This window comes from Perca flavescens, chromosome 7, assembly GCF_004354835.1.
Source record: "Perca flavescens isolate YP-PL-M2 chromosome 7, PFLA_1.0, whole genome shotgun sequence".
NCBI classification, from domain to species: Eukaryota; Metazoa; Chordata; class Actinopteri; order Perciformes; family Percidae; genus Perca; species Perca flavescens.
This window is the reverse complement of record NC_041337.1, coordinates 23,898,626-23,922,012: the sequence shown is the minus strand read 5'-3', so window position 1 is coordinate 23,922,012 and position 23,387 is coordinate 23,898,626. Positions and strand designations below refer to the sequence as shown.

At 39.6% G+C, this 23,387-nt stretch overlaps 2 protein-coding genes across 3 annotated transcripts in view; both read left to right on the top strand.

The window, feature by feature from the left end:
- Positions 1 to 7,668: 7,668 nt before the first annotated feature.
- On the top strand, positions 7,669 to 8,613 carry LOC114558546 (transcription factor HES-2). The gene is made up of 4 exons (XM_028582607.1): positions 7,669 to 7,763; positions 7,867 to 7,962; positions 8,077 to 8,164; positions 8,273 to 8,613. Exons 1-4 carry the CDS (start codon positions 7,674 to 7,676, stop codon positions 8,611 to 8,613), a joined length of 615 nt encoding a protein of 204 aa, XP_028438408.1. The 5' UTR covers positions 7,669 to 7,673.
- A 1,033-nt stretch (positions 8,614 to 9,646) lies between these two features.
- acot7 (acyl-CoA thioesterase 7) overlaps positions 9,647 to 23,387 on the top strand; it is a 63,793-nt gene continuing 50,052 nt past the window's right edge. Inside the window, exons 1-4 of one of the 2 annotated variants that reach the window (XM_028582906.1) lie at positions 9,647 to 9,741; positions 9,826 to 10,051; positions 16,803 to 16,920; positions 20,496 to 20,652. In XM_028582906.1, coding sequence (XP_028438707.1) covers positions 10,002 to 10,051; positions 16,803 to 16,920; positions 20,496 to 20,652 — 325 coding nt within the window. In that variant the 5' untranslated portion in view covers positions 9,647 to 9,741; positions 9,826 to 10,001. Of the gene's footprint in view, positions 10,052 to 16,802; positions 16,921 to 20,495; positions 20,653 to 23,387 lie in introns of both variants that reach the window. The other variant, XM_028582905.1, reaches the window with a different exon arrangement.

Sequence of the window (23,387 nt, the reverse complement as noted above, 5' to 3'; positions counted from 1 at the left end):
GATAAAATATTAGAAAAAATATACAGTATATATTAAAACGTTTTTTAATATAAATTAAATGACAGTGTTTTAAATTGTCTGATATTGAGGTTCTTGTCTAGTGACATGGTTTATTTACATATAGTAAAACTGAGTGAACTAAACTTTACACATCAAGTTCAGTTTATTTGACAAAACAGCTGTATAATGTCATCTGTGCTCAGGAGGAAGCTTTCCAAAATTAGAAAAAATTACTCTGATGTCATCAGGGTTGTCTTTGCTTGGGCATCAGACTTGAAGATTTTTTAGAAAAATCCTGGGTTTCAAACAGGAGGTATGGGGTTTAAACATAGACAGTAAAGGAAATGGACACAGTGACGCCATAGACTCCAGCGGAGACAAGTGAAGTCTATTAGAAGCACTTTTCCGTGATGGCTGAGTGTTACTGCGCAGCCTCAAACTGAGTGATGTGAGCAACCTGTCTGAAATTTGTAAGTCTTCTGGTAGCTGTGCCAAGAGAAATCTCAATCATTCCGAATCTTGAAGAGACGGAGATTGAGATTGAGATTTTTTTCATTGCCTGTATAATTTCCCCATCCCCCGTGAATATAGGTAGACGTTGTTACCCCTACTTCATTATTTAACAACAGGAAAAAAAACTTTGTTCTTTCACAAATATGTGCTCATTAACTAATCAAAGTATTCTCGTACGTGTAGAATCTGCCAAGTCGCTCGAATGGCGGAGTTAAAAAGAGAATTAAAACGACAACAGGACAGGCAAAGCAACAAGACCAAAGTTAATATTGGAGTGGCTTTTCCAAGATGGAAAGAGCTCATAAGGAGTAAGGATTTTAAAAAGGAACGACGTCTAGGATACTTTTCCTCGCGTCAATGATGAAAAAGGATTGTCTAACTTGTAACATAAACGTAATCATATGTTTCGTGATTTCCCTGGCAGACAACTCACTTCATGTGCAGTTGTAACAACACAGACTAGCTACAGCTAGAACAGATGCATGTAAACGATGGAGATAGTAAGAGCTAGTTTTGGTTTCATTGACATTGTTCATACTGCTCAGAGAAATATATTAAAAACACAAACCTCCGTTGCTTCTCTCCTACGCTGTAAACATTGCCTTACACTATTAATCTCGTACAATATACAGAATAGCACGAAACTTTACTAACATTAGCTTGCATATGTTTGGGAACCTGATAGCTGATGTTAGCAATGAAATGGTACCAAAATAATGTAAAAAACTATTATTACACTGGAAGGAACACTCACGGACGAAGTCGTACTTCTTGGAATAATACAGCCACTGTAGGAGTTAAAATGCGCTCGGAATGGGAAGGGCTAGAAAGTAATATTCAGTTGGTTGTCATATACAATTTCACCGCTAGATGGGAGAAATTCTTACACAATGTAGCTTTAAAATATCCTAGTTGTTCATGGATAAATGTTTCTTCATATGAATTCACTTGCCACGTACCGAAGTATTTCCAATCCATCAAAACGTTGCTGAAATATTTTGTTCTGATACTTTCATGGACTCTCTATGGGCTTCTCCCTTGACTGTATGCCTCCATGTCCCCCCAATTGCCTGCGAAACGTCTGCTACGGGGCCATAATGTGAGATACAAGGTAATGGAGCCTTTTATACATTTTTGTGTTTCTTTAGAAATAAACAATGGACAAATAAAGTCTTTAAAAGCTTCAGATGTAAAGTTATTTGCTATTAAAGTGACGCCAAAATGAATGGGAGTCAATGGAATGCATGGCGGAAGGTGATGGCTTGTTAGCCTCAGAATCTCCTCATAGGAGGTACGCTTTCTGGACGCTCGCTTACCCCTTTGGGTTTAAACAGTTCATACGATATCCTATGAAACTACAGTGATTGCCTGGCCGGTCAGGTGACGGCCGGTCACATGACAGTTAAGCGGTCTATACAGTTAAAGGTGCAGTATGTAATACTGACAGCTAGTGTTTAAAATAGTTGCAGTCTAACCACTTAGTACCAATTCTACCAGTACCTTTCCTGAATGATTGTACGTACTTGGAAATAAAGTGAGTGGTTAATCATTAACGAATAATTAGTTAAAGGTCCCATGGCATGAAAATTTCACTCTATGAGTTTTTTAACATTAATATGCGTTCCCCCAGCCTGCCTATGGTCCCCGAGTGGCTAGAAATGGCGATAGGTGTAAACCGAGCCCTGAGTATCCTGCTCTGCCTTTGAGAAAATGAAAGCTCAGATGGGCCGATCTGGAATCTTCTCCTTATGAGGTCATAAGGAGCAAGGTTACCTCCCCTTTCTCTGCTTTGCCCACCCAGAGAATTTGACCCACCCATGAGAGAGAGACATCATGGCTTTCAAACGAGCAAAGTGGCAGTTGGTCAAGGCCACACCCCCACTCTCCACCTTGCCCCCCCACCCACTCTCCTCCTCAGTAGCTACAGACACAGAAATGGCACATACTAAGGAAAGCTCATTGTGGGACTGGCTCTAGTGGCTGTAATTCTGCACCAAGGCTGAATTTCGAAGCGACTTCAGATACAGTATTAGGGGACCACTGAGGTCTATATAAAAGCATCCAAAGAGCACCATGTCATGGGACCTTTAATCATTCACGACCATTACTGAATGATTGTGTGTACCTGGAGATAAAGTTATGCATCATACTGAGTGGTTAATCATTAACAAATGATTAGTTAAGCATTACCATTACTGAATGAATAACTACTCATTAACTATTTATCTGTTTACCAGTAACTAATCATTAGTGCTTGAATCACAGTCAATCAGTAACTACTCATTAACTAACTATTCATTCCTCATTCACTAACAGTAACTACCTGTCCATTTACCAGTAACTAACCATTAGTGCTTGAATCACAGTCAATCAGTAACTACTCATTTACTAACCATTCGTTCCTCATACATTCCTCATTCGTTCCTCAGTAACTACCTATATGTTTGTGTACCTTATTATAAAGTGTTACCAATATATTACATATTGCACCTTTAAATTTAGCTGAAATGTTTTTACTGTGAGTCAGGTACAGGGCACTGCGAGGTCCTGGTCGTTTTAGCGGCCGTTGCCGGTAAGTTTAGCCGACAACAGGTGACCGTCATGTGGTGGCGACAGTTAAGTTTAGGTTCCAAAACGACTAGTTAAGATTAGAAAAAAGATTGTGGTTTGGATTAAAACGTCGGTCCCCTTAAGGAGTACTTCCAGGAACACAACATGCATTTCCTGGTTGAAAGTCTTGTGTTTTCCCTGGGCCACGTACTCCGCTCCCCCGTTTGAAAGCCCTGTGTTTAATGACACAGACCACAGTGCTCTTATACAACAGCAGTCAATGTGTACTTCCAGGAAGCAACAAAAACAACAAAAACGTGGAACACATACAAATTAAGTGCATTACTTTTTGTAGTTATATATACGAATAATTAATGAGAACAGCCTGCTTTAAAAGAAGCAGGCAGAGGCAAGGAGGGTCTAATGAAAGCTGCTATTGAGTTGTGTTATGGAAAATGTAGATTTTTGTAGCTTGTTCCACACTATGGAAACATATCTTGGCCACTCCTGCTTGGATTTTGACCAATCTTCTTTTTATCATTTTATGTTTCTCTTTTTAGACTCCCAACTTTTTATAGAAGTGAAATTAGGGCTGCACGATTTGACGATATTTATTGTCCAAACGATTAATAAATCGGATATATTTTTCTATCGTTATGCGGTCGAACTGCGATACGGCAACATTACATCATTTTGACGACGCTTTACTTTCCGAACCTTGTACCTAATGCTCATTTTGCATAAAAGTTCTTAAAAATGAAAAAATACTCCGTAGCCTACTTTTTATTTGACAAGTATTTATTTCACACAGCAGTGTACAAAACTGGGCTTACCATGTGGTTATCTTATAAAGACTATTTAATAAATGTATTGAAGAAAACATGCTCGTGATAGATTTTGGCCATAATGTCCATCCCTAAGTGCAATGCTAAAGTGGCTGGGTTGCACTTGGGTGACTATTTGCCTGTTTTGTTATCACATTATATTGTTTGATTCTGATCAGTGGTAACAGGTTTTAGGTGGGATGCTACTATTTCCAGCTGGTAGAAAGAAGCAAAAACCAACTTAAGTTACAGCATATTGGAGAAAATGAATTCTCTTTTACATAGATTAAAAAATGTCCACGTTGCAATGTTCAATCAATGTATAAATTTTATAAAACCGTATTTGTTAAAAGATTGGATAAGTGACATCTAGTGTGATGCTCTGCACTCTTACAGACTGACACAAGTAAAACCACAGTTTGTTGCTGTTAACAAGAACCCCTTCTGACACAAAGGATTGGAGGCTTTGTTCAATGGATGACGGAAGCAGAGTAATGTAGTTCCAGTTTTGTGGTAAATTTTCATTTCATTTTCATTTTGATAGAACAAAAGTAATGAAGTAATTAAAAATAAACACTAAAATAATTTAGCTTCTCTATATATGTTTTAGAACAGAACAAATACAATATCAGGGAGGAACAACATCTTCAGATGCATGTGCACAAAGACAAAAGTGATAACTTTGACTTCTCTGTCAAATAAAGGGAAGACCATTGTAAATATTAATCACATAAAACACGTGGTCACATTAACGTTTCATCTCGCTATATTTGGAATATTTTCCTAATTTGACCTATTTTACTTGGGCTGACTGAAGTGAGATTGCTTTCATTACATATCGACAAGAATAAAGAATAAACGCTGTCGTCTGTATACATTTTGTTTCAACTCATTCTCTTTCCTTTGGGTATTTGAGACATTTTGATGGTCACATGTGGAGTTCGTTTGTAGCTCGATATGGGGTTCGGCATTGTTTGAGAGACAGGAAAAGCACCGAAGCCGCCCGTTTTCACTCTGCTCACATCACGCTGAAGAAAAAGTCAGGTGGAGTCCCGTCGTCTCGCTGTTTCACCCCCATCCCACAGCCCGCATGTGACTCTTAATTCCCATGAAGTTGTCAGAACATTTTCAGACAAAGGCTTCCTGTTATCCGGCCTGCACAGATGGGTTACCGACGCCGAATTTGCTTGAAAAGACAAAGGAGGACTCTAACTGTAAGAGCAAAACGGAGGAGAAGTGTACCTCCCCCCAACCCCCGTCATCCCCATCATCCTTCCATCCCAGCGGGGCGGTGACGGGCGCGTGCAGCAAGTGTGCCTCTCAGTTTCAGGGCTTGGCTTTGTTGAAGCAGCACAACCATGTCTACACGATGGTGGCCTTCTCTTTTCGACTGTGTAGACTATTTATTTTAGGCCTTATTATAAGTTTTAGAAACACTCCGAAAATATATAAGCTAAATCGCCCCAACTCCATTAAGGTGTAGTAAACATCCATATGCTATTGCGCCATAAAAAGGGAAACTGAATGAGAATTGCAGGTGGAAAACAATTTTAAGTTAATAAGACAAATACCTAATATTATATATATATATAAAATTTATATATATATATATATATATATATATATATATATATATATATATATATATATATATATATATATATACATTTTTATAATGATTGTCTGTGAAATCTAAATCGCTTTGCATAGCCGTCTGCCTTTGCATGATTGCTTCAATATATTTTAAAATGTTGTATTTGTAATTCTGCTTCTGTTTTTAGGAAGCTATCACCTTTTTTGAATAAAAGCTTCATGTTTCCAATGTGCGCTTTCCAGTGTGAACTATTATATTTACTACTCTTTGAAGAAGAACCTCCTTGTCCAAGGAGTCATGCAATCTGCTCTTCCAGACCAGCATCTTTACCGCCACCAACAGATTGAGCTTTGTGTTTTCTCATCACCATATAATATTGATAAACAAGCATTTCACGATAGCTTGGACGCTAAAATATCCAGGAGTCAAGCTGATGGAGACAATTGCAACAGAGTTTCCAAAGAGGGGGGCGAGAATGGTTTGTTTCAGTTGGACAACAACATGGACCCATAAGAAGCATGCAGATGGGGCACCCACGCCAAAACTGCGTGGAGATCATGTGTCATGCGTGTAAAATTCATAGAAAAAGTTCTTGAGTATATGCAATGCTGTGTGTGTGTGTGTGTGTGTGTGTGTGTGTGTGTGTGTGTGTGTGTGTGTGTATATATGTATGTATGTGTGTGTGTGTGTGTGGGGGGATGCGCATGGATGAGATATGGACAGATTCATGGTGGGACAGGGAGATTGGCTGTTCAAGATGCTGGTGTGGTGCAGGAGGAGTGTATGGGGGGTGGGGTCGATTGATGGAAGTTGGGGGTTCGGGTGGGGGGTTGAAGGGTCGGTAACAGACAGCCATCTGGTCACCGTGGCGCGTGCTGCGCGCGTGGTTCCCCTGAGTGCAGTATTTTCGGTTTTCATGTCTCTCCGGTTTTTATTTAAAATCTAAAAAAATCTCAAAGCTGTAATTCAAAGTTTGATTCATATTTCGCATGACACAATGGTCGTTGGTAATAAATACCAGTCCACAAGGAAATAGTCTAAATATTTACAACACCTAATAAGTTAAAAACCATGGGCGGCTTATTTTATATTTCGCGATGGCTATTGTGATTATAGTACATAGTCCCTCGCTGCGCACCCTGTTTTTCAGCCCCCACCGCCTTGCGTGATGGGTTGGTAGCATCGGGATACACACCCTACAGGTAGAGACCCCCTCCCCCGGGCAGAAACAGCATTAAACGTTATATGCAAAACTATTGTTGTCAAAATCTTCGAGCAGATGTTATTTGAAAGTAGCGTGGCTTGGGTATGAGATTGGAGTAAGAGTCTGTATCTCTGTGGACACGTTTTCATACACGCAAGCCTGACCCCTATGCCAGTAATGTATGTATTGCACCCTGTTGTTCTAAGTCTGCATATTTATTTAAAAAAGATATTTAATGTAAAGGCTATGGAATCAAACTTTGGCATATTACACACAATAAAATACAGTAAAACCTCAGCTTGGAATTGCAAAATTAAATTCAGCAGGCAAACAAATCTCAATAATGTAAACTTAGAAATTGTTGATGTGGTGAAGATATATATATATATTTTCAATGAAATATGTTATGTTCTATTGTTAGATTTCAAAATAAATGAATGCCATATAGCCTATATATTTGTTCCCAGCCACATATGAGCAGTGCGTAATTACGCACCAGTAAGTATATGGCCGATATATTGTGTATTTTACGAATAACCTATTCCATCTACTATATGTGAAATAATTAACCTTATTGTGTACTATATAATATGATATAAATTGTAGTGTTTGTTGAAGTGATATTTGATAATTGATCATTCGGTGCGTCCAAACATCAAGCATCTTTACGCACACATTTCTTCTGCTTTGTTGACGCAGATTTTGTTTTATTTGGTCTATGGATCACAACGCAGACACGCACTGCAGTTGTTACGCATGGATTAGAGTAGAAAACAGATGGTTATCTTACTAAATGTGATAGTTTTGTGTTGTTTCCATTGAATACGTGGATAGTCCAAATCGTTTCGTGTTGGCTTGGGGGCGTACCCGTGACGCACGTTAACCGACGCCACGGACCTGCATATATACCGCAGCCCCTGGCCGTTAGAGGCACATCTTCACCGACTTCTGTTTTGGACACTTCTCTGGCACAAAGACGAAGCTGAAAATGTCTCCAAACATGACTTGTGAAGCTCTCCAGTCTTTTTCTCCAAGGGTAACTGTGGCCAAAAGAAAAGAGGCTCTTGAGCTCCGAAAGGTAAGCAAAGTCACTGAATTTTGCTTCATTATCTCAAACATTTTCTCTGATGACTTGCACTTAATGTAATGAATGAATGCTAAATAGCATGTGTTCTTTCCAGACAATGAAACCTTTGATGGAAAAAAGAAGGCGCGCTCGTATCAACGACAGCCTGGACCATTTGAAAAACCTCATCCTTCCCCTCACAGGCAGAGATGTAAGTTATTATATCCATTTAAATACATGCAGAAAACACTTTTCATATATATTTAAGTCAAGGCAACGTTGAGGCTCATATGTTTAACATTTGTTTTTTGTTTTTTTTCTCCAGAAGACTCGCTACTCCAAGCTTGAGAAAGCCGACATCCTGGAAATGACTGTGAGGTTCCTCAGCGACATCCCCCCTGTTTGCACGAAAAGTAAGTTATGGTTCTTCTTTTTTAACACTTTTATTTATAAATATATATATATGAAATGCAATCTCGTCATTTTTGAACTGCGAAACTAACATGCCATTGTCTTTTCAGATTCCGCAGACAGTTACAAGGAAGGCTACAAAGCCTGCCTCCAGCGCGTCTCCACTCTGCTTCCCAAAACGAGCCTGGACCAAGACGCGTTTCAGCGGGTGAACGAATTCGTCCAGCAGTCCACGTCCGCCACCGCCACCATCACCCCAACCTGCCTGAACTGCTGCGCTCAGAGCTCCAGGACTCTCCCTCAGATCCAACAGAGACTCCTGAGCCTCAAATCCAGCTTCAGCTCCAGCTCCAGACTGGAGAGCCAGTCCCGCAGCAGCGGCACAGTGGCCACCAGCCGAGCGCAGTCCGGCCCGCAGGCTGTCGGCGCTGCCATGTGGAGACCTTGGTAGATTTCAAAAGCGGCCTGCTCCTCCAAAAACCTGTGAAAAGACTGTAAAGTGTTTTATATGTAGGCAGCATGTTGAGATAGCATCACTTGTACATATGCAAAGTGATTCACCGCCTCGCTTCCGTTGATGAAAAGCCAGAATTCATCGTTAAATCGAATTGGTTGAGTATTATATACTTACGTTTTGCGCACGAGTCTGTTGTCCTGTATGAGTTGACAAGTTTAGACAGTCGTATTTTTTTTAAATCTGCATGTATGTATACGTTAAATATTTAGTCCTCTTTGCGGACTAAGTGATTAAGGGCCATTGAAACAGCCCTGTAAGACCCAAAGGGTCAGTCTGTATGAATTTGCACCATAGACTTCAGAGTCCTGAGTCTGTGCAGATGAACTCTGTAGACATATAATGTGTCGTTGTAAGTATCTCTGTTGGGATGTGTTTTATTTTGCTATTTACAGCAAATGTAGTATATATGTTATATAACCACAAATAAAACTACGATGTCGTGGTAAAGTGTTGTGTTTTTGTTGGTCCTTTGTCAGAATTTGCCACACTATTAGTCTTTACCCATGCGTGATTACGCATCTTTAACGCACAGCCAGGAAAGGTTATACAATTGCCATTTGGAAAAGGAAAAAAAAACGTAATTTAACAGGCCTATGGTTGGCACATAAATTATGCCTTGCATTACAATTACAGGGACAAAAACATTGAAAGGCAGCAGAAACTAAATGTTTTCGAGGCTGCCTCCTTCGCACAATAGGATCATAAAAACTAAAGCGTCTCCAGACATTCAACTGGACCAAACATTATGTAATGTTTCCTTATATGGAAACACCTCTCTGTTTAATGAGCAAAAGCCTGGGCGACACATCTGTCAAGCGGATGTTAACAAAATAAAAACCGTTAGTCAACGACAGCGTGACTCAGGGTCGGGATGTGTGTTGTGGTCAAACGCTCCCACAACATGCAACTTGAATACTCCCTCTGCGTTATTGATGCTCGGGTCAATGCGGTCTCTGCCGCCCTCCACCGGCGGCTGTGGGTATTGACATGGTTATGGTTTCGATTTCCGTTGCACAATCTTGTCTTTTCCCATTTAGCTCTTTGAAAGACACCGGCTTCATTGTAAGCAAAACGTCTGTCGTTTGGTTTACGTCATCTCTAAATCAACAAATGACCTACATTTTACAACACATCCTCTTTGCATAGTACTTTCCAGATGAGCCATTTCTCAAAGAGACCAGACAGAGCAGCTGACGGACACCAGGGGAGTCTGATTTCCTTTAACATCACACAGGAATCGCGCTAAAACACGAGACCAACACACCCGGGACCTCCTCATCCTCATCATCATCATCATCATCGTCAGCAGCAGCAGCAGCAGCATGTCGGTACCGCAGGCGCTCGAGGCAGCATCCCCCCTCCAAATATGCAGGTATGACGTTTGATACGACACATTAACACATGTGCGAGCAACCTTCACATGCTAATAACGTGCTGCTGATCGACAAGGGACGAGAACAGCGCGGCTACCGGCGTCGTTTCTTACAGGATGATAATCCGCTTCGTGTCCTGGTAAACACAGTGACCTGCTATGCTCTGCCGGGTGGTCGACAATGTTCAATCTTGGCCCGACTATAATAAATCAAACGTCGTGTTTTCAGGTTATTTAGCCTGTGTTCCCGGCAGAAGCGAAGACCACTTATTTCGTAGGCCTATGTGATGACCTCAGCGCGGTTAGCACCGGCAGAACACGCTCTAAAACTACCAAGGACACATAAGGTCGCCATCGTTTTACCGAAGCTCCAATAAAAGTTGAATGTCATACCGTGTCGGTGTAGGCTTGAATCATTTTGCTATTGTAGGCTAAATAGTTTGTGTCTGGAGTGTGTGGTTAAATCGCGTGTAGTTGATCCTTGATTATTTAATAAGATAATAAGCAGATGAAGATCACTAAAAGCAGCTGTGTGTGATACAGTGGTAATGACTAACTATTGAAATACCTTTTGCGATGAATCGGTTTAATTCCCAGCAGCATGCAGAGTATGTTGTACTTGTGCCTGCCCCTAGGTAGAGCCATATAGCTCTGTCACAGTCATACGTCACAGTACAACAGCTCTGTATGTACTCAGCTGCTTCAGAAATAATCCCTGTCAATTCAGGTGAAAACCACTCTACAATAAAGGTTGTAGTGTTGTTATGATGTACAACATGTCAGAGCTAAATATACACACAGTTTGCCCCATAGCTTTAAATTCTTCCAAAACAGCAACAACATTTTTTTTTTTTCCTTGAGAAGTCATTAATATACAGTATATGCCCAGTTTCATCTTGTCAGTTGCATTCATTGAAAGCTTGGTTCATGTAGCTACTAGCAGCACATTTTGACACACTCGCTGCTTTGGTGCATGTTCAAAAAGAAAGAGGACATTTTCAACCTGAGATTGAAGACACGCATGATATGACACAACTCGCACAACAACTCACTGACTCACTTCATTCATGTAGCGGTTTGATTATAGTAAAGGCTGACTTCAGCAGAGAACTTAAAAGTAGATTCTACTCTTGAGACTGTCATCATATTTTGCGCTCAATGGTAGTAAACCTTTTTGAAGAAACAACTCGCACATCCAAAAATTCTTCTGTGCACATGCGTTGGAAAATATCATCAACTTCAAACAAAGGAAACAATCCTGCACTCTGCTCTTGCTATAGCACCACGTAATACATATACAGAAAAATATCCATTTCAGTGGCTATTTCTCAAATTCCTGTCAATTACTGTAATTCATAGTGGCTAAATCATTTACACTCAATACTATTAACAAAAAATATTGTAAAAAAAATTAAATAAAAAAAAAATATATATAAAGTTAAATACTAACTGAATGAGCACATCAGCCTTTTAGCTTTCATAAATCATTCAGATTAGTATAGACCTTGAATACCTTGTGTCCCTTATATTTTTAGTTTCATAAATCATTCAGATTAGTATAGACCATGAATACCTTGTGTCCCATATATTTTTAGCTTTCATAAATCATTCAGATTAGTATAGACCATGAATACCTTGTGTCCCATATATTTTTCCTCAGCTCCTTACAACATCACATGCCATGGAATCTCATCATTTAAACCTTTGGGAGATAAAGTTTGTAAATTGAAAATCCAAAACACTTTCCTTCTATTCAGTAGTTCATCCAAATTTCCTTCTCTTTCTGGCAGAGTCACCCTTTCAATGTCCATGAATCTAAATGAGATGTCAAGTTTAAAATAATTAAAATAATTTAATTCACAATGAGAGAAGCTGCTTTATTGTGTTGTAAACAGTTGGAATATGAGGCTGATCAGTTGATTCTGGCCTAGTTGACTTTATCTGTTCATGCCTTGAAATGACTAATGTGCAACATTGCCACAACAGTTTGTTTAGTGTTTAGTTTCATATTTGTATGATGATGCAGCGTGATGCCAGCAGATGGGGAAGTCATCTCTAGAGCAAAAACAGGAAATGTTTCACTGGACATTAACTACAGCTGTTTGATGGTCAAGGTGTCCTAGGATTATTTTATGAGAATATGTTACTTTGTTATTGTATCTAGTGTGCATTTGCCCTTTTTCTGCACTCTGCATTCCTGAGTCAACATTAAAACCTTCCTTACTGAGGACTTTGCCGAGCATATTGCTGGTGATCCACTTTCTGGACTGCCTCCCAAAACCGTCCTAATGCACCTACAGTATTTACAAAAATACTTCAGCCTGCTTTATTTTTAGTCTCTCTAAAACTTTCCCCTACCACACTTTTTCTTTTGGCTGCCTTTAGCTACTGACGTCAAATTCTAGCTTCCTACCACTTAAGCCTGCCTGGGTTACAAAGACTTCCCATGTATATTGGCTCTGTTTAGACTCTTCTTCACTAGAAGTCCCAGTGATGCAATGCCTCTACCTCTCCACGAAAAAAACAAGTCCCTTCCTGGATTCTCTTTTTAAGAGGAATCTAGCATCAGATTCAAATGTAATTTGACCTCTTCTTATGTAATTATATCACCTCTTCCTGGGCTGCAAACTTGAATGTTGTCTCTCAAGTCCACCATCTCTGACCTTTTTTCCAATCCAGAAAAATTTCAGAGATGCGTTTTTGTCCAATGTTTTCAGGATCATACAAAATTTCTGTTTTCTATTTTCATCGCTTGTGATAAACAGTACAGCCCACTGCACTGTAAATAGACAGGATTTATTATCTCTGAGCCCTGATAAATCCCATCCTCATTAGTTTTACAGTAGATTTGGAAACAATTGGACCTAGCCTTGTCTTTGAATTAACCTTTACTCGACTAAAAGGTTCTTGACTGTAACCTGCTTTATTCGTTGTTCACTATAGTTACTCTCAAAAAAACTCAGATTGCTTAACTCTTTTCTGCTCACCTTGGATTACAGGACACTAGGCCACTATTGCTTTCTTACTATTGCTTGCTCAGCTAAATGTCTATAATAAAAATTTTCCTCAGGCTGCTCTTGTTAATACTAACGTCTTTTGAAAATTCAACCTTTGGTTTAAGTAATGGATAAAAATCAACTGGTGTGTATCTGTCTGTGCAAACATGCACAGGTTTTTGGTGTTTGCTTTAAATTTGTATAGTTGTGAGTGTTTGATGAATACCTGTCTTACCTGGTAATGTAAGATTGTCTGGCTAAACCTTGTGATATAAAATCCCCTTCACCCCAGTCACTTCTTTGTGCTTTGGTGTGGGCCTCAGGACAGAAATGATGCCAAGATATGCTTTTCTGAAGCTAATTCACAGTTTTTGCCTCTATTCTACTCAGCACAGGTAAGCGTTAGGTGTTTTGTGTTTGCTTCAGCAAGCAGTGAGAAGATAGTGATTATATCTATGTAGTTGTTAATGGCAGTTACGCCTTTTCAGATATTTCTAAGCCATAAATAAATAAATAAAACGCAGACATAATTTAGGTGTGGTGTGTGGGTGTTACAACTTTAAAAACTGATACGTATTGGCAACTGAAAAGTCTGCACACCATGACCTGTATATAAAATCTGTATATTCTAGATATGTGATAGTCATATAAATATACGTTACTGGGTTCTTTTAACCACAGAGACAAGTCCTCATACCTCAGTGATGAATTACTTCAGGTTGTCGGTGCATTACAAAACATCACATATAGTATGAGGAATTGATGACATAGAGCTCCTGTGAGATTAACGTGGATTTTGTAAAGGGCTATTGCTGCACTATTACACACTGTATGTAATCGAAGTGATCCATTATTTTGGAAGGGAATGTATATGTGAACAGGATTAAAGGGCAGAGGGACTTTAATTTTTTTACACTTTCAATCCTGGCATAGACTTTCACCTCTTAATCAATTCTGGAAACACCATTGGAACAGTTTTATTTTTTCCGTTCCCCTTCTTTAAAAGCATTATCAGTGGCTTTAGGTGTGGCATAGCCTTTGCCCCTGTTAGCTTGTTTGTTTTTCTGAATATTTCTAAAACCTGTACCTAGATTTGAAAGACAGGTCTTGTGGTGCTAACAGTTTTGGCTGTGATCATGGTCTTCAATGTTACTGTTCTAATTCTGTATGTCTTAGCTATTGTTGAAGAAAATCTCATGTAGACATGTTTTCATGAATGAAGCAATTAGGCACACGCTTACTGAAAAAAAAGTACATTCCAACAAAAAAAACAACACTTTTTTTAAACTGTCCCTGGGACTCTTGCAAGATATGTCACTGAACCTTTTCCTACTCTGCCTGTCAGGCAGCTGTGCTACACTAACCTAGGTGGGATAATGACATATTCCTATTGTGCAACTGTTGCCAATGTGTGCGTCATTGGTTGTGTTGAGATCCAGTTTGACCAGTTGTGACGACTAAGAGGGAGTCAACGGTATCCAGCATGACATCACTCACAACAACAATGTCAGGGCTCAAAATCTCAGAAGATGTGAATTTAGAGATCATACAAGAGGGAAGTGGGCCAGAGAGTCAGTCAGAGGGCAAAGATGTGTAGCTTTTGGCCTTGGAGCAGCAAGGCAGCCGATGAAGTGGAGAAACGGCAGGCCAGTCACAGTCAGCTGATCAGCAGAGATGTCAGGGAAGGTGGGGAGGCAGGGGCTCAGCTGGGCTCTGAATATCAACTCAGCAGGTAGTTCATCTCTGACAAACACACAAATTTGCTGTTTTTGAAGCCATCACAGGAATATTAAGAAACTACTAATACTAAATACTACCTTAGTTAAGCTTGTTAATTGTTCAGACTATGAGAGTGTGTTGACTGAACTCTGGTCAGTTTTAAGGTTGCAGCTTGTGCTGCTGTTGATAGGATTGCAATATTATAAACTGTTTATAACATGTTTTGCTTAATATATGTACATAGATTTTAATATGAGAATGCCATTTCAATATATACTACAGCCTCATATCATATGATAAACAGAAAGGTAAATCAGCACCTCCCTGATATCTCTACGTTTCTCAACAGAAGAATCTATCACAGTGCTGAAGTAGTAGATATTAATTTATTTCCTGGTTACTATCTGTAATACAACAATGTCAAGTAGTGCTGCTGCTCGGTTCTTGACGCCAGTAAAATGTAAATGTTGCAATTGTAAAATTCCCCACCCATCTACATGTAACTAACTGTGACCTCTGACGTAGAGGAAGTCTGTCATTCATAAAAACAAGGAACAAAAATAATTTTCAAAATGGCATCAGTAGTTAAAGTTGTTGTAACTATAAACAAAATATTAAACAAGACTATTGCACAATCAATTCTATTAGAAGTAAACAATCACCTTCAAGATGGGGATCTTCTTGCTGTATATTACGCACACACTCCTGTAAAGCTTTACTGTATGATTCCCATGATTAGTCAGATCTCAGTGCAACCTGGTGTGTTTGTGACCTCGGGGTATGTAAGCAGATTAGATCGTAACTGGTAAGACTATTTCAACCCACACAAAATAATTGGAAACAGCTGATCTACATAACGGAATGCTGCACTGTCAATTATACTGTATGTAGTCATCAGATAGACATGGAGAGAAGAGGCTGGAGTCAAAAAATGTAGAAAATACTCCCAACATGTTTTGCTCAATCCAGTCCTTTTAATTCTATCTAGAAGCACATCACAGCAGATATGTTCCTAGATTGTTCTCCTAGCCTTCTGTCAACAAACATGTCAGATTATTTCCTTCTTTTTCAGATAAAGTATCAACAAATAATCTGTCATACATTAAGCCAGCTTCAAGTAAATACCAGCCTGATTTAACTGAATAAATACCGGTACTAAATATGTCAGGTGATTGAAATACAGTTAAACTCTGATCAGTGACTTAAACTGAAAACACACCGCCTAGGCACATTTTGTGTGGTAGATGCGGATTAACACATCTTCTGCCTCCCACATCCCAAGATCTTAAATTGTTGGCTTTTAGTCCTGTATTTTTAAAATTAGCATTAAAGTGCTCATGTTATGCTCATTTTCAGGTTCATAATTGTATTTAGAGGTTGTACCAGAATAGGTTTATGTGGTTTCAGAAAATCATATATTTGTTGTACTGCACATTGCTGCAGCTCCTCTTTTCACCCTGTGTGTTGAGCTCTCTTTTTTTAGCTACAGAGTGAGGCATCACACTTCTGTTCCATCTTTGTTGGGAGTCATACATGCGCAGTAAGTACTGCTAGCTAGTCAGTTGCAGAGTATGAGGGCGTGCCATGCTAGCAGCTAGGCGAGCATTATAACGTGTGTTACAAAGTGATGCACGTTTGTCACGGAAGTAAAGCTGGACTACAATAGAGCTGTTTGGAGCAGTTTGTGAACAGTGTTTTCTGTTGGAGATGGTAAATCCCTTTGGGGTGGACTTTGGGCTTTTTCACTTTGTAAACCTATAAGGTGCACAAAAATATATATAACACAATAAAGGAAAGGTGAAAAGCCAAAAAGCACAATATCAGCACTTTAAAGTATCAGATGTTATCGCAGCTTCCCTCTTTTTAAAATAAAAAAGTGAAATTATTAGTTTGCACGGCTGGTCAGTTTTCACATTTATTAATTGATAGTTTTTACAAACAGGATGCCAAGAACTCTTATGACAAGATGCTAAAACCACATGCTGTAATCCTACCATCAGATCCACAGTCAACGCTAACTATTCTTCTTACTGTAGGCTCATGCGGCCAGACGATGCCAACATTGTGGGTAATGTCCATGGTGGCATAATCCTCAAGATGATCGAGGAAGCCGGATGCATCATTGGCACGCGACACTGCAACACACAGAATGGGGTAAGAGAGAGCAACTGTATCAGACCCTAACCTAATCTGTTTTATTGTTCTGTGGGTAAATAAAGATTGCAGGACTTCTCTCCTTAAAGATCCCATGCAATGAAAATGTCACTTTATGAGGTTTTTTAACATTAAAATGAGTTCCCCCAGCCTGCCTATGGTCCCCCAGTGGCTAGAAATGGCGATAGGTGTAAACTGAGCCCTGGGTATCCTGCTCTGCCTTTGAGAAAATGAAAGCTCAGATGGGCCAATCTGGAATCTTCCATACATGACATCATAAGGTTACCTCCTCTTTCTCTGCTTTGCCCGCCCAGAGAATTTGGCCCACCCATGAGAAAGAGAGAGACATCATGACTTGCAAACAAGCCAAGCATGGCAGTTGGTCAAGGCCACACCCCCACCCTCCACCTTGCCCCACCTCTCTCCTCCTCAATAGCATTTAAAGCTACAGACACAGAAATGGCACAGTCTAAGGTAAGCTCATTGTGGGACTGGCTCATAGTGGCTGTAATTCTGCACCAAGGCTGAATTTCGGGAAAGAGACTTCAGATACAGTATTAGGGGACCACTGAGGCCTATATAAAAGCATCCAAAAAGCAGCATGTCTTGGACCTTTAAGGGAGCAGTTTGTAGGATTTAGAGGGCTCTGTTGGCAAAAATGGAATAAAATGTTGATAATTATGTTTTCATTAGTCTATAATCACCTGAAACTAAGAATTGTTGTGTTTTTGTTAGCTTCATATCTACATAGGGCGATGGTCCTGAGAGTTGTTCAGTGGCCCGATGGAGCAAAAACCTCTTGGTTCTTAGTGGGTCAACATGCCCTCCTTCACTTCCCGTCGGCACTTGCTCCCAGGGGAATCCTCGACGCCATCATAAGTGTCGTTCCATTCGCTTAACCACTGCTTAAGGCTATGTTTAGACGGAAACCATCTGAAGAGAAAATACAAAAGTGGCGTTGTGTTCTCACTTTTTATTCCGCGTTTAGACAAGAGTTTTGGGGGGGAAATCTGCGCGCATATGGTGACGCAAAAGTGTATGAAATTCAATGTAGTATGCACGCCAGGCGGCTAGGTGGCACTGCCACACAACACCACCAAGGCCGCGCGACTACGTAGAACCTTCCTTCTACTTCTCTCATTAGTATGGCGAAACCAAAACATGTCGAAGCGAACAACAAAAGCTTGTCTGGAAAGACGAGGAGGTGGAGTTGCATGTTTGTCTGACGATGACCGGCATAGTCGACCATGATAAGCCACAGCACAGCACCCACGGGAGCACTACCAATATCCTGAGCCTTGCAGCCCTTCAGCAGAGGAGGCTGAAGAAGACCCTCCTCTGTCTGCTGGCCGCTGCCACTTGCTCTCTCTCTTTCTCTTCATCTGCAAAGTTGTAGCCTACTATGGCTCAAATGAATAGCCTACATATGGTCATCGAACTATAACAACCTTATCCACATTGTCGAAGTCATTTAAATATTGAGCCATTACGTTGAAAATGTTTTAGATAACAGGAGCCTATAATTTCTGTAGCCTACTCCGTAACAACAGACTACCTGGACGCCTTTTTCTTGTCTCTCTCCACACCGCTGTCTTCAGACTTTTGTGTTTTTACCCTTTAACGTAACAATGGAGCATTTTTAAGATTCCCACTCTGGAGGGTGGTTTCACTTTTTTGCGTTTTTAAGCCCCAAAAACGCCATCGCCGTATAAACGAAAAGCACATCCGATAAAATATTTTTTCGTTTTCACCCACGAGCGTCATCGTGTAAACAGGGCCTAATAGTTCACCTTGTTTACTAACCATATATCACATTTAAACAACAATGTGATTGTATCCTGCTCTTCAGATAAAATATTATGTAAAACACATTTATGGACACAACAGGCATTTACACTTTATTGTATAAGAGAATAAAAACAGGTGATATATTCTTGAAATCTAAAACAAAGTGAAATTAAATTCAGAAATAGCTTTTAGCTTTTAAGCTAACACATTATTTTACTGTGCAGCATCTATAAATGCAAAAATATCTCTAGTGTTTTTATATCTAATTCCATTTCTATACTTTATGTTTAGTGATTATATCATAGTACTATATGAAGATAAAAGCTTTCAGTCGGTGGTAGCATCACAATCAATCAATCTATCAAACTTTATTTGTACGGTTTAGCACCTTTCAAACATACAGGTTAGTGCATTTCAGGTGACTGAGAAGCTGAAAATAAGACAGCACAAATGTAAACAGAAAAATCCCGGATTTCTTGACAGCCTCCTTCACACTAATACCATCATATGAGATGTTCAGAATTTGGGTCAGCAGGATTTCATCCTGGTGTCTGCGACTCATTGATTTTGAAGTATTTAAGATTTCTGACAGCTCACAATGATGCACAAATAACTATTGAAGTTGTGAACAGTTTTGAACAGTTGCACCACCAAGTTACACTTTTTTATAAAACACTGTGTAAACCAGGAAGATACAGAATTACTAATCATAATCAGCTGTATCTCTGTTTTACTGAAGACACACTTTTTGGGCTTAGAATTATAGTAGGAACCGCTAAAAACACAACAACTTCAAAGTCCTCTCCGGACAGACACACTTCCTAGGCTTAGAATTACGCTAGGAACCGCTAAAAATAAACCAACCTTGCCATCCTTTCCATCTGACTGAACACACTTTATTGACTTAGAATTACGGCAACAATCGCTAAACACACTGCAAACTCACAGTCCTCTCTTCCCGATTTACAGCTTCCCTCTATTGGCTTAAAATAACTCACTGTTGTCGGCTACGGCCTCTGAACAGGCTACACGTTGTAAACAGCCATGGCCCGCTTGCCTGGTCCTTTGGTAACGTTAGCAGGGTTAGCATGTCCAGGACCAGTTGGGATCACTTTACTGGCTTTGTCTTGAATTTGTTTTTGCGAGTAACCAACTCGGGTACTCTAGCTATATAATTCAATGTGAGTACACAAATGTTGAAATAACATAAAATGCCCGCCCCAGTAGCCATGATAAATTAGCCTGAAGCTAATGCTTAGCTATCTGTTCAGGAGAGAATAAGCCAACTCTGCGTCCTTTTTGACTCTAAGCTGTCTCCATCTTTCAAATACATCGCCAATATTTACCTGGGGTTTGTTACGTCTCTGGTCACGCGACTGTCAGAAACATGTCAGGGTTTTTTAGGTCGGGTAGAATTTATCTCAGTTGATCCCGTTCGTTTGCTGTTTCATGGCTGTACTAACGTTACAGCTTTAGTGCGCTGGGTTTACGTTTTTACAGGTATATCTGGCAACCCGGTCTGGCTGTCGAACTTGGCAGTTGATAACAACACACAGGCCAAAACCAAACAGATATTCCATTACGGAACAGAAATTTCAAAAGGAGAAAATACTGGCATTAGTATTGTTGTCAGAGAAGATACTATTTCAACTTAGCATGTTTCCTTAAAATCTGATGACGCATTTGGGTCATTTTTTGATTTATTACAGTAAATATATTACATATTGGACATTTACTGTTGTGAAAGTATGTAAAAGTTTTAGGTTTGCTTTGTTTCTCCACTCTAGGACCGTTGTTTGGCAGCTCTGGTTCGTGTGGAGAAGACAGAGTTCCTTTTCCCCATGTTCATTGGCGAGGTCGCCCATGTAACCGCTGAGATCACTTACACCTCTAAGCACTCACTGGAGGTGCAGGTCAAAGTCATTGCTGAGAACCTCCTCACAGGTGACTAGCATTTAATACTTTTACAACAGGCACATTTCTTTAACTGTTAACTGATAATATTTTTAAATGGGTAATGAACTGAAATTTCATACTCTGCTAAATTATTAAAATTCTGCCTTTGTTCATAGAAGTAATATTCATATTCATGCTGCTACACCTCTGGTTAGAATATGATGATGAGTGTGAACCTGCCGCCTTACCTACACAACAGCATTCACCTTTAGCCTCATTCTCACTCACCCACACCCACTGCAAAAACTAAAACAGGAGAGATGGGGACTGTTGCTATTGTTATTGTCGTGTTGTTATTAACTTAGCTGCAGATTAAGATTTAACATGTTTAAATGTGTCTGGAACAAAATCATGTGGTCTCTTAAACCCTGTTGCTGTGTCTTCAAAAGCTGCAGTTTAAAATGCACATGTGTTTCAGTCCAAACCCAGCCTCTGTGTCCTGTAGAAATCCCCTCCATGTCAATTAGTATACTGTATCTGAGGTTTGACCATAGACTGTATTATGTTTAACTTGACCTGCTCAACACTTGGTCTCACAGAGATTTAAGGCCATATAATTCAGTATTTTCTACATACAATTTCTGCATCTCTGATCAGCTCAGAAATTTGAATAACGTCAAAATCTTTCACCCTCTTAAGATTTTACGTAGACAGCATGATTATAAGCAGTAAACTAATTTATTGTTGTGTAATTACATTTAAAAGGTGTATTCATTTTTATTTAACTGCGTTAATAATTGTCCGACAGACTCAAGAAGTAAATTAATTGCAACCATGTATATAGATATGCAGTCAGTTTATCAATACTGTAAGCTAATATATTTGACACGTTTCATACTGCAGTAGATTCTAATAAAACATAGTTATTATTGTTGGGGCAAAATATTCTATAATATGATTTACATTTTTTATAATTAAGATGATTTTATTTCCCTATTCACTTGTCTACCAGGTGTCAAAAAGAATGCACTCTACAGTATATTGTTTCAATAGTATTTCTAAATCACACAGATGAAAGCAATTCTTTTTGATTACCATTTTATGAGTGACTGCTCAGCAGACACTGATAAGCACAGGTGTTAGTAACATTAATGAATACAATTGTCCCAGTAAGTCATGACAGAGAGCATGCACAATTCCCAGACCATGAAACTAAAACTGAAGCCCCACACCCCGGCTTTTTCAATATTTGCCTGTGAAGTATTTTTATTTACACTAATCAGGGTAGATTCATTTCCTAATCCCACTGTCCTCAGACCAAAATCTATATTATTATTATTATTATTATTATTATTATTATTATTATTATTATATATCATTATTTGCACAAGTGCTATACTTATCTGTGTACAGAGACTGCTCTGACCGTGCAAAATGCTGCGTGTACCTGTAGTTTCTTATTAAATTGTATTAAATGTGTTAATCAGAATCATTTGGGCTGCAGATTGTTAGAGTACTTACTCTTCGTCTCACTGTAATACACATCATTTACGTTATTCAGTACCATGAATTTGGCTGTATGTGGGCTGGAAAAGTTATTTTCTTAAATGTTGTGAAGCTACTGTGGAATCTTTCATCTATTTCCATCACTATTTTGTTTGTATTATTAAGTTTTCCAAATGCTGGATATTTCACTTTGCACAAAAGGAAAGACTTCACTGTGCTGTTCGGCTGCTTGACCTGTAGAGGGCAGCACACAATAAGTAACACAGTCCTGAAAAGCATGAAAGATGAAACACCTCTTTCATGAGGCGCTGCATTACAGTGCTGTGACGGGGGAATAGAATCTAAGAGCCATGTTGATTTCCAGTTTTAGAATGTTTGCCAAGTGAAGCAGTCTGAAATTCTTATTAATTATTAACATATGTGCACATTTATTGTGTGCTATGTACACATTAAAAGCATGCACACACATACTGTAGGACACGCACGCACACACATATGCGCGCGCGCACACACATACATACACACACACACACACACACACACACACACACACACACACACACACACACACACACACACACACACGCTGCCCAGAGTCCCTATGAGTAAAGACGCAGTGAGGATCACATTGGGCTGACCTAGCGTTATCTCTGAACCTTTAAATGCCAGTGGCAACAGTGATGTACAGACTGTCTGTAACAACCCCATGCAATGTGCTGACCAAACTGTAACTGCTTCAATTCATGTAAAAGTGGTAGAGAAGATGACTACACCTATTAATACATGTATAGACACTCACGCACAATATATCATGGCAATGCTGATTTGAATGAGTTTCAGTAGCATAGGCTATTAAGAATAATATTTTTTTTATGAATTTGTAGTTAGGCGGCACTAAGGCATCAGAGCAACCTGTCCATCTTCAAGCGTGTAAGAGACAGAGAAGGAGACAGAATGAGGGAGTGAGACATAAAGACAGATGTGAGGAGAGAGGCAGACACATATTGATGGGTAAAAAATTAGCAGAAGAAATAAAAGCGGAAGAAAGAGAGTGAGAGTAAGAAAGATAGAAGGATGAAGGAAAGGAGGTGTGAGAAACAAAAGAAGTATCCCCTAGACAGCCGTTGCCCTAGCAACGGGCTTGTACTGGTTGGTTGGCTGGTTGCTGGGCTGGAAGCAGGTTGACGGAGGCAGAGGCAGAGATATGAGATGACAGGTAGGGAGCAACGTACATGCATACAGGCATCCGCATGGACAGCCCGTTACTCTACATGCCC

Coding starts and splice junctions, on each gene's coding strand:
- LOC114558546 (XM_028582607.1), top strand. CDS start 7,674: ATGTCTCCAAACATGACTTGTGAAGCTCTCCAGTCTTTTTCTCCAAGG. Junction 7,963..8,076: donor TTCCCCTCACAGGCAGAGAT/GTAAGTTATTAT, acceptor TTTTTTCTCCAG/AAGACTCGCTACTCCAAGCT. Junction 8,165..8,272: donor CCCCCCTGTTTGCACGAAAA/GTAAGTTATGGT, acceptor TTGTCTTTTCAG/ATTCCGCAGACAGTTACAAG.